At 48.5% G+C, this 10,807-nt stretch overlaps 1 protein-coding gene and 1 long non-coding RNA gene across 2 annotated transcripts; both read left to right on the top strand.

Moving 5' to 3' along the window:
• Positions 1 to 521: 521 nt before the first annotated feature.
• ARC (activity regulated cytoskeleton associated protein) lies at positions 522 to 2,650 on the top strand. The gene has a single exon (XM_030943193.1). It carries the CDS (start codon positions 1,015 to 1,017, stop codon positions 2,227 to 2,229), a length of 1,215 nt encoding a protein of 404 aa, XP_030799053.1. The 5' UTR covers positions 522 to 1,014; the 3' UTR covers positions 2,230 to 2,650.
• Positions 2,651 to 2,950: 300 nt separating this feature from the next.
• On the top strand, positions 2,951 to 6,595 carry LOC115901016. Its single transcript, XR_004060518.1, has 3 exons — positions 2,951 to 3,773; positions 4,311 to 4,477; positions 4,865 to 6,595. It is a non-coding gene; the product is annotated as an uncharacterized LOC115901016 (long non-coding RNA).
• Positions 6,596 to 10,807: the final 4,212 nt, after the last annotated feature.

The raw sequence follows: 10,807 nt of genomic DNA, 5'->3' as shown, positions 1-10,807 counted from the left end.
TCTCTTCTCTCCCCTTTTTTTTTTTTTTTTTTTTTTTATTCCTGCTGCTGATTTACCACCATTCCCAGGCATTTGCATGAGGAGTGACCTCACCCTGTGTGTGTGTTTGTGAGCTCAGGGGGTGTGCGGGGGCGTCTGACACACCGGATTCCTCCTCATCCCGCCCTCCCCGAGCCCTGCCAGGGGACGCATGTTAATGATGACCTTGCTGAGTAAAGAGTTGTGGAAGGAATAAGTGTTTTTCCTGCGCTCCGAGAGGCGGAAGGTGCGATTACTCATCCATCTCTCCAACTGTCTCTCCAGCACCTTTCAAGCGCTTCTCGCGTCGAGTCTGGGGGCGTGAGCGAGGGGGTGGCGAGCGAGGGGAGGCTGCCAAAATCTGGGTTGCCACAGACACCGGCCTCGCTTTTCCTCCAATGAGCGCTGCGCTGAGAGTGCGAGAGGAGGCTGGGCACCACCCACATGTTGAGCTGCGTGGAGTATAAGTAGATGGAGGAGCCGGGACTAGTGGCAGTTCAGACAGGGAGGAGAAGCAGCTCTTAGCATCTCCAGTGAAAGCGGTTTTCGACTCACCTAGTTTGCCCGAGGAGGAATCACCCGGATTTTTTTGCTGCAGCTTTTTTGTGCATCTCTGTGATTTTTCTCCGGCGGGGACTTTGCGGCGTTCCAGATTCCCAGCGGGATTGGACATCCTATCCAACTCCTCTCTCTCTGTTCCTGGAGGATCCTGGTTCTCTCTGGGACTCCCCTGAACACGTGAGACCGGCGTTTCCAGCTTGGCACCGGGAGAAATTTGCCTACAACTCTCTCTGGGATCCACGTGGACAGACCAGCTCGCTCTGCGGTGATATCTGATTGGGTTGTGTTTGTGTCCAAAAGTCCTTGGAGGGGGGTTTAGAAGTCTCTGTGTGTCTCTCAGGAAGTGTTGTGGTGGGGGTTTTTTGGGATCCAGCTTTAGTGCCAGGGGCTTATTACCCAGTTCTTTCTGTGTTTGCCACTCGCACGGTCGGAGCCATGCAGCTGGACAATGTCACCAGCGCGGGCGTCCACTCCTTCCAGGGGCACCGTGGAGTTGCCAACAAGCCCAATGTGATCCTGCAGATAGGGAAGTGCAGGGCAGAAATGCTGGAGCATGTCCGGAGGACCCACCGGCACCTCCTGACAGAGGTCTCCAAGCAGGTGGAGCGGGAGCTGAAGGGGTTGCAGAAATCCGTGGGGAAGTTGGAGAACAACTTAGAGGACCACGTCCCAACCGAGAACCAGAGATGGAAGAAGTCCATCAAGGCCTGCCTGATCAGATGCCAGGAGACCATTGCCCACCTGGAGAGGTGGGTCAAGAGGGAGATGAATGTTTGGAAGGAGGTCTTTTTCCGCCTGGAAAAGTGGGCTGACCGCCTGGAGTCCATGGGAGGCAAATACTGCCCTGGGGAGCAGGGCAAGCAGACGGTGTCCGTCGGGGTGGGAGGCCCGGAGATAAGGCCGAGTGAGGGGGAGATTTATGATTATGCCCTGGACATGAGCCAGATGTATGCCCTGACCCCTCCTCCCGGGGAGGTGCCTAGCATCCCCCAGGGCCACGATTCCTACCAGTGGGTCTCCGTATCGGAGGATGCTCCAGCCTCCCCGGTGGAGACCCAGGTGTTTGAGGATCCCCGGGAATTCTTGAGCCACTTGGAGGAATACTTAAAGCAGGTGGGTGGAACAGAGGAGTATTGGCTGTCTCAGATCCAAAACCACATGAACGGCCCAGCTAAAAAGTGGTGGGAGTACAAGCAGGACTCCGTCAAAAACTGGGTCGAGTTCAAGAAGGAGTTCCTGCAGTACAGCGAGGGAACTCTGACTAGGGATGCCATCAAAAGGGAGCTGGATTTGCCCCAGAAAGAGGGGGAGCCCCTGGATCAGTTCCTCTGGCGCAAGAGAGACCTGTACCAGACCCTCTATGTGGATGCAGATGAGGAGGAGATCATCCAGTACGTGGTAGGCACCCTCCAGCCCAAACTGAAGCGTTTCCTGAGCTACCCCCTGCCCAAGACCTTAGAGCAGCTGATCCAGAGGGGGAAGGAAGTCCAAGGCAACATGGAGCACTCTGAGGAGCCCAGCCCACAGAGGACCCCTGAGGTTCAGCCGGGAGACTCCGTGGAGACCGTGCCCCCCTCAACCACCGCCAGTCCCGTGCCGAGCAATGGGACTCAACCAGAGCCCCCCAGCCCCCCAGCCACTGTCATATGAGCTCCCCTCAGCGGGGTCTGGGTTCCGTGGAAGGGAGAAAGGGGGCTTATTTAGGAAGCTTCTCCTTGGAGGGAAGTTCTGGCTGAGACCTGAGGAGCGCTCGGTCCAACAGCCCGGAGCAGAGGGATTGGCTTTGCTCCTGGGGGGAGGGAGGTGGTGGGGGAGAGGCACCCCAGGACGGGGCTGCCCCCCTCACCCAGGCCGTGCCATGCTGTGGTGCTGGGGACCCTGCTGGCACCACTGCGGGGAACAGCCAATTTTATGACAATTCCCTGACAAGAAACTAGAGACAATCCCCAACTTGAGAAGCGGCCGCTCGGCGCTGGCAGCTCTCAAGGACTTCACAGGAGTGCAGCAGTTGGTGGAGGGTTCCTACCCATCTGGATCTCTCTTTTTCCTTCTCTCCTCCCTCGTCTGAGAGGGTGGCCCTGTCCTGAGGAGACAGCTTTCTTTCTGACCCTTGCCTGTTTTTGATTAACCTCTGGGTTTCTGTTCACTTGGCAATCTCCTGGTCTTACTTGCTCCAAAGGATTAAAGTAATTTTTTAAATTATTTTTTGGTTTAAGAAAAAAAAATCCTATTATTTCAGGAACTGAAAGCTTTAAGAATCTGGATTATTTTCTGTGTTTTTCATTTCACTGCACCTAATACCTGCTTTAATGTGTTTCCTCTCAAGAGGCTCTTACCGGTTTACTTCTTGTCTTAGTTTCTGCTCACTCTAGTTCAAGGCCACTGCAGTGCAGAGGCAGATTTCATCCTTTCTCTGCACATTATCCTGTGCATTCAGCAGGAAACAGATTTTCTAATTAAATTCTGAGCTCATTTATTGAAGGAGCAGTCTCCTTCCTTTCAGAGAAAAGAGGGTGTTTAAGGTAGAGAGAGGAGACACCAGAGCTCTTTTGCAAGAGACTGGGGGGAGGGAAGGGAAAAAAAACCCTTATTCTTTGAATGAAACAAACAAACACACCCTAAATTCAGAGCAAAATATCCCCAGAGCAGCAAATCGAGTCCATGCTGATGTGTGGAGACAACAGGAGCTTTTGCCATGTAAAAGCCAAAAGAAGTGAAGAGAGGATCTGTGTGCCCCAGCACAGTTTTAGCCTGTGCATCACTGCAGGGAGTTTCTGCTCACACAGACAGACTCCAAATGCTCCTGGAAAGCCTGGCACCCCTGTCCTGGAGCACCTGAGGACAGAGGGTTGTCTGCTCACAGAGGAATTCCTGCAGCATCTCACCACAGATGGAGATGGACTTGGACTTTGTGACTTCTTCCATGTTGAGACAGGAAACACTCAGCACTCACCTTTGGCCAGTGCTTGATGACAGGACTGAGAGAAGAAAGACATTCCTGAAGTTTGGCTCTCCAAAGCTTCCCGAGGCTGGACACATCTTGGGCATCATCTGCATCCACCTCCAGACCAAATAAACAGCAGGGATGCAGCAGCAGGAGTGACCCTGGGATGCTCCTGGCGCTGCCACAGCAGTGACATGTGGCCCTGGTGGCTCGGAAGGCCTTTGCTGTGACTCCTTCCAAGAGGCTGAAGGTAAGGAAGCTCTCTGGCATTCTCTCCTCAGAGCTAAACTGGGCATAGAATGTCCAGAGGAAAGTGGGATAAAAACTCAGCAGAAATGGGATATGAAGCATTGGGGTTGGGAGAAAGGGGAAGGGAGAACCAGCCAAAGGGAAATACAGGAATGGGGAAAGTTTCCAAAGAGGGCAGTAGCCTGCACTTTCTGATTAATATGGCAAAAGAATGAGAAGCTTCTTAATTAGCCCAGCCCCAGAACCTGCCTTGTCCTTCATGGAGAACCTCTGTGCCTGAGTCCCCACCTGAGGCAGCACATCCCAGGTCCATGCACAGCCCAGAGGAGCTGCAGGTCTGCTCTGCATCCTTGCTGGGAGCTGATCTCAGGAACGGTGGGAGCTCTCCTCTCACTCGTTCCCAGTTTGTCAACAGCTCTGTGTGCAGAGAAAAGGAGCATTTCTCACTAATGACCCGGGCTGAGTGATGGGGGAGTGGGAGTCACTGCTGAGGATGAGCTGGCCATACATTACAAGCTTTGTCTCCTCTTGCTTCCAGTGACTCACTCAGATCCTCCTCTGAGAAGGAATCACTTCGCAGCATGCAGCGTTTGGGAGGAAAGCCACAGAAAAAGCTGCAAAACAAAGGCCTCAACATCAGACCTGCTCTCAGGACCCTCAGCCACCAATGGCCAGATCCACCACCTGAAGGAAAGACTGGCACAGGTAATTACATCCCATATTGCCTTGTGGGTCTGCCTTAATCCTCCCAGTGCCCTGACCTGAGATATTGAACAGCCCAAGTGCAAACAGCTGTGCTGGTCTTGAAACCTCAGTCCCAGGGGCTGCAGCAGCCTGGCACCGCCAGAGAGGTGGGATTTCAGCTCCTTGGTGTCGGAACCCAAGCACCAGCCCCAATAATTGATGCTCCAGGGACTGCACATTGTGGCTTTCCCTTGGCTGGACCATGGGCAAATGTTAAACCCCAACACTTGGTGGGTCCTCCAGGCTGCAGGCATAGCAAAATTTAATCCCAGCTCCTGAGAATTTCCCCTTTCTCTCCACTTCAAAAATCTAATCAGAGTTGTTGCATTTTTTTTTCTTCTTTTCCAGCAATCCCTGGTGCTGTTGCTGAGATTCCTTCTCTGTGTCCAAGAGCTCTCCCAGGGGAGAAGAAAGTGCTGCAGACAGACGGAGGGCAAACCACGCACCAAAGAGCCTCCCATGCAGTGCAATGCAAACATTCAAGGTGCTGAGAGCCAGAATGAAACTGGGAAGCTGCTTCCAGCAGGACAAAGAAAAGCCTGAGCTGGTCCAGGTACTCCAAGTGCTGAGAATGGAAAGAGAGGCCAGAACAGAAGAACCAAGTCCAGACTTTGGGGACAGCAGGGATGCTGACTGTCTGTGGAGAGGATTCTGCACACCTCTGCAGTCTGGGGCCGCTGGGACTCACCTAAAGAAATCTTCACTAGAAAATGATCCTCACTGAAAAAAACCCCAAACTTTCCTGATTAACTTTGCCAAAGGGCTGATCCTGCCTTGGCTACGAACCCTCTCTGCTGGCCATGCTGTAACTCACCTCTCCTGAGTCCTTTCATGCGGGTATCAGTTTCAAACCTCAAAGGGCTCCTGGAGTTTGGAGAAGCATCCCACGGTCCAGATGCTTGTCTGAACTGTTGGAGCCTGCACATCTGGGCCAGCTGTCTTGCCAGCAAGGAGCCTTGTGAGACAGCAGGCGCTCTCTGGGTCTGCATGGGCCAGAGTTACTGCAAGAACTGGGGTTCTTGTGCTGGCTTTGGAGTGACTGTTTCCATCCAGACCCAGGGAGCCCAAAAAGAGCTCGAGTGAGCTGGACAAGACAGTTTTGGTTCATCTCTCAGCCGAAGAGGTCCAGTTGGTTCCTCTCTCTTCCAGAGCCAGCTGTCCTGTGTGTGCGTGTGGGTGTGGATGTGGGGGTGTGTGTGTGTGTGTTGAGCAAAAAAATCCAAATTACTTAAATTCTGTGGTGTTTTGTTGCATTTGAATTAAGCCAGAGGGACCTAAGGCACATTCCAACAAGGCTCAGCAAAAATGTCCAGGACTGGAAAATTCCATAAAACCATGTAAAGGCAGATTCCCAGGCATCATCTTAAGGTCTAAATGATATTTGATTTTGAGGTGCTTAATTTCCACAGTCTCTTCCAAGGGACTAGACTGCCTCAATAGGCACTTCATTTTTCCTGCTTTTTTAGGGAATTAGCCTGTCTGTGCTACTTGGTCATTTGGTCCTGAGTTTTTTTTACATTTTCAGCTGGCTTTTTGGAGTGTGCAGAACTGAATTTCCTGGACTGATTTGATTTCAATTGTTGCTCCCAGCAAACTGGAGCTTTACTTGTAGCACCCTGGTTTTTATTACCAGCCTCTCCAGGAAGGACTGGTAGTTTATTTTCCTGGGGCAGAGTCACGTGAATGAGAAGTGTGGATGTGTTGTACCTCTGGAACTTTAGCAGATTTCAACCACTGCATTTTTTTTTTTCCTCCCTAGGCGATTTTGCATTTACTGATGAAACTACTTTAGAGGTTTTATTTTTACTAGAGATATTATTAATTCAAGCAACCTTGTGCAAAAGGCAAACGTGTCGAATCGCTGCAGGTTGTAGGGGTTGAAGCCAAAAGGTCTTTGTAAGCCGACATCACCTGCCCTGGATCTGACTGGATCAGGCAGTTTATTCCTCATGTGTCATGTTGGAGTTACAAGATCACACCAAGCCACTAGAGCCTGCCAGTAGAATAGTGCTACACTCGATTTGCTATTGTAGCAAAGCCTTTTGTAGATTTATACAATAAAACTTTGAAATATCTGCTTCAATTGCTTCCTGCCTCGTTTTCTGCTCTTTCTTCCTTGGTTCATGGGTGACTCAAGTATCTACTGCCCTATGAAAATTTGGGGTTATTGGGGTTACCTGGCTTATGGAAATCTTTTTTCTCAGCAAAAGCATGTGGTTGACATAAAAAATGAAATGCACTGAGTTGTTCAGACCTTAAAACTGAGTCAGATGTAGCCCATGAGGTTGGGAGAAGCTGCCCTTTGTGGGACTGTGGATCCTGCAGGGCTCTGGTTGGGTACAGCTGAGAGAAGAAACTTTGAAATGAGGACAATCACATTCCCACCCATGTTTGAGAAATTCACAGAAGAAATGAGGCAAGACAGGACAAGGTAAAGAAACTAAACCTCAATCAGCTCCATTTGACAACCAAAGAGCCTTTGGGAGTGATAAGCACCCACACCCAGTAGAGATTCAGGAGCTGGGGCTTTGTTATCTGATGCATTCTCAATTCCTTGGGTTCATTGCCTCTAAAATATCCAGGGGTTATCCAGGCTGGAGTCAGGGAACACAGCAGGGAAAGGACCTCAGAGTGTTTTAAATGAAAATGTTTATTTTTAGCAATAGATTGATTGGCCACAAAGATGTTCAGCTAAAGGACTCTACCTCTGCAGATCCTTTTCCAGAAAATCTTTGCACTCAGATGGGTTTAGCCCCATTCCCTGCTCCATCCCTGGTCTTTCTCCAAAACAGTCCAGGGTGGGATGCAACTGGTAAAGTGCACTTGGGTAGGTCAGCTGGAGAAACAAAAGGAGTAATTCCATTTACAGCAGGGAATAAATGCCCAATGGACCTCCCAGAAATCCCTTTTGAGCTCAGGTTGGAGAGGCAGAGATGATCTGAAGGCCAAAGATGCCTCAAGGAGAGCTGCTGAGGCTCCAGCTCTTTGGAACTCATTTAACCACAAACTCTAGGCAAGAGTGAGAAGGAAATTTTTGAAGGTGCCATTTGATTCCACAACTGAACTCTGCCTTTGTTGCCAGAATCAGTATAAAAGTGAGGAAAAAAAGCACTGAGGGGACAGACCAGTGAAAAAATCCTTCCAGTGCCACCCCAACCTGTGACAGTGTAGACAAGCTACAGGTGAGCAGGTTTAGACTTCTCATGGTTTATGGACACGGCCAAAAGTGCCATGAACAACCTGATCCTTGCAGAACAAAACAGCAAGAGCTGCACCAGCCCCGCCAGAGTTCAAGAAGCATTTGGACAACGCTCTCAGGCACCTGATGGGATTTTTGGGGTGTTCTGTCAGGATCTGGATTTGCTGATCCTTGTGGGTCCCTTCCAATTCAGGAATTTTGAGGGTACTGAGCTCAGCTGGAGGTGCTGAGCTCTTCCAGCAGAGGGGGGCAGAACTCCACTGTACACTGTGGGAATCAAAACCGGGAAAGGCACTAAAGAGGGAAAAATCTGTCCTTGTCATCATCCATCCCCACACGGCCCATTCCCACAGGACACAACATCAGGGGTTGCTTCAGTGAGGGAGGTCTGAGAGAATGGGAAAAAAGAGGTCATGTGGAGAAGGGATGAGGACTGAGGGCCAAAACTGCACTGGAGGAACATGGACAGGATGGGGATGGGAGGTGGAAAAGGAAGGTGAGGCTGGGAGATGCCTGCCTGTGCTGGGTAAACTCATAAGGTTTCCAGTTTTGTCCCAGAGTGATCCAGGTTTGACTGTAATCATTATTATTTCCTCACTTTCTGACAGTTCCAAATGAAAATCCCTAGAGAGTCATTGGACCTATGCTCATTAATTAATGGAAAAATGCCTTATTACTGCTCCTGGCTCTCAGAGTAGGGAGCCACCTGGAATAGATGCAGCCCAGTAACAGATTAACTGCCTCAAATTACTGAAATCCCCTTCAAAATCAGAGTGGGAACTACCCAAGATCCAAAATGCAGAAGTATTCACAGAGGAAACAACCTTGGGTTGCACCAGGAGTGGTTTAGATATTAGGAAAAAATTCCTCACTGGAAGGGGGTCAGGCATTGGAACACTCTGGAATCACCATCCCTAGAAGTGCTCAAAAGCCCTGTGGATGCGGCACTTGGGGACAGGGATTGGGGGTGGATCTGGCCATGCTGATGGTTGGACTGGACGATCTCAGAGGTCTTTTCCAGTTGTAATGATTCCATGATTCCATAAAAGGTGGAGAAGGCACGTGAGGCCAAGCACTTACAGAACTGAGAAAAACATAATTCTTGTTAATTTTTACTTGATAATTTTTATTTTCTTCTTTCTTAGTTGCAACTAGACTGACGGGCTCCTTAATTTGCTTATTTGGGATAGATTAAAGGAGGAGCCAATATGGAACTACTGCACATGCAAATTATTTTATAGAATCATAGAATGATTTGGGTAGGAAGGGATCTTAAAGATTATCCAGTTCCACCCCCCTGCAATGGGCAGGACCACCTTCTACTAGACCAGGTTGCTTTGTTTCTTTTTTTTTCCCCTTGTTTTTAGCCTTTTTTTTGTCTTTTATCTCCTTTTTTAATCAAAGCTATTGCCCTGTTCAGTGACGTAAATCATATTTATTGACTTTCCAGGCAGGCCTTGTGTGTGTGCACAGCCCAACTGCTCCCCTGGATCTCCTTTTTCCACGTAATTACGGAAGGCTGTGAAATTTCCATTATTGACACAACGGGACTCTAATGGCTCCAATTATCACATCCTAACTGCTCCAGTGAGTGCTGGGTGCTCCCATCATGGAGCAGGAAGTTGTCCCAGAACTCTTCCTGCAACACTCATTTGTACCAAGGATGAGTTGAAGGCAGGTTTTGTGTTTTTACAGCTGATTTTTAATCATTAAGAATTGAAAGGGTTGCTGTGTACATCCAGCTCGATTCTTGACACAGTTAGTGGTGATTTTTAGGAAGGACATGGCCATTTTCATGACTTTTTAGGATATTTTTAGGGATTTTTAGGATCCTGTTATATTGAAGCAAGCCTGCAGTGTCTGTGTGGTTTTCAGTAATTTCATCTCAGATGTTTGTCAGCTTTCAGCTCCTGAATTCATGTGCCTGGAAGAGAGCTGGAGTGGGAATTTTACAAGGGCACGGCATGATAGGACAAGGGGAATGGACTTAAGATGAAGGAATTTAGATTTAGATGGAGCATTGGGAAAAAATTCTTCCATGTGAGGGTGGGGAAGCCTTGGAACGGAATTCCCAGAGAAGCGGCGGCTGTCCCATCCCTGGAAATGTCCAAGACCATTTGGACAGGGCTTGGAGCACCCTGGTCCAGTGGAAGGTGTCCCTCCCCATGGGAAAGGCTGGAATTCCATGATCTTTCAGGTCACTTCAAAGCCAAACCATTTTCTCATCCCATTAATTTATATCCTGCAAAACCGGGGATTCCCAAGCTCACTGAAAGCTTTCATGTTTCTGATATGGAGCTGATGAGTTTTTCCATCCCTCCTACATGTGCTCAGACAATGCTACGTTAAAAAAATTGAAATAATGCCGAAAATCAGATTTTATGAATCTGACAGAACCACTTAGTGGCATAAAGTGTTTTGTATTTTTCTGAAGGAATCAAATCTTGACATCTTCAAAATGAGCTTTTTGACTTCTTATTTATGAAAAACACCACTTAAAAACTGACTTCAACTTCAAAAAAAAAACCAACCAAACAAAACAAAACAAAAGAAAGGGGAAAAAAGTAAGAAAAAGCTTAGAAAGCTGAAAAAATAACTTGAATTTACTGTTTTGGGACCCTGAGGCTTGTGCTGAGTCAGTGCAAGAAGAAATGTCTTTTTCCAGCTTCATTTTAATTGACTGAAATATCAGGAGAATTTCTCATCTGACCTTACTTTGCCCTATTTTGCCCTTACCTGATTTGATTATTCAACTAAATAAACTCAGATATTTCCCTTGTTGCAGGATTTCCACTCTCTGTGCTCTTCTGCTGTAGGAATTTCAGGGATTTAGAATATTCTGAGTGTCACTGGAATGGCGTGAAACCCTTCCTCACCCAGAACGTATTTTCCCAACAGGGTGAAGGGATAATCCCTCTTTGTGACCAGGATTACAAAACCTGTGTTACACACTTGGAAAATTACAAATCCAGCGGAGGGCCCAAATTCACTGACAATTTTGACAGCAGGAAAAAAAGCCAGACTTCAGGTTTTTACCTTAAATAACAGCCTTAAAATCCATCCTGGGTTTGGGCAGTGATGTCAGGGCAGTA

This window comes from Camarhynchus parvulus, chromosome 2 (genome assembly GCF_901933205.1).
Source record: "Camarhynchus parvulus chromosome 2, STF_HiC, whole genome shotgun sequence".
Classification (NCBI taxonomy): Eukaryota; Metazoa; Chordata; class Aves; order Passeriformes; family Thraupidae; genus Camarhynchus; species Camarhynchus parvulus.
Note: the sequence above shows the minus strand (reverse complement) of the source record. Positions and strands in the feature narration are given on the sequence as shown.

Excerpts from the sequence above, each read along its gene's own strand:
- ARC (XM_030943193.1), top strand. The coding sequence starts at position 1,015 with ATGCAGCTGGACAATGTCACCAGCGCGGGCGTCCACTCCTTCCAGGGG.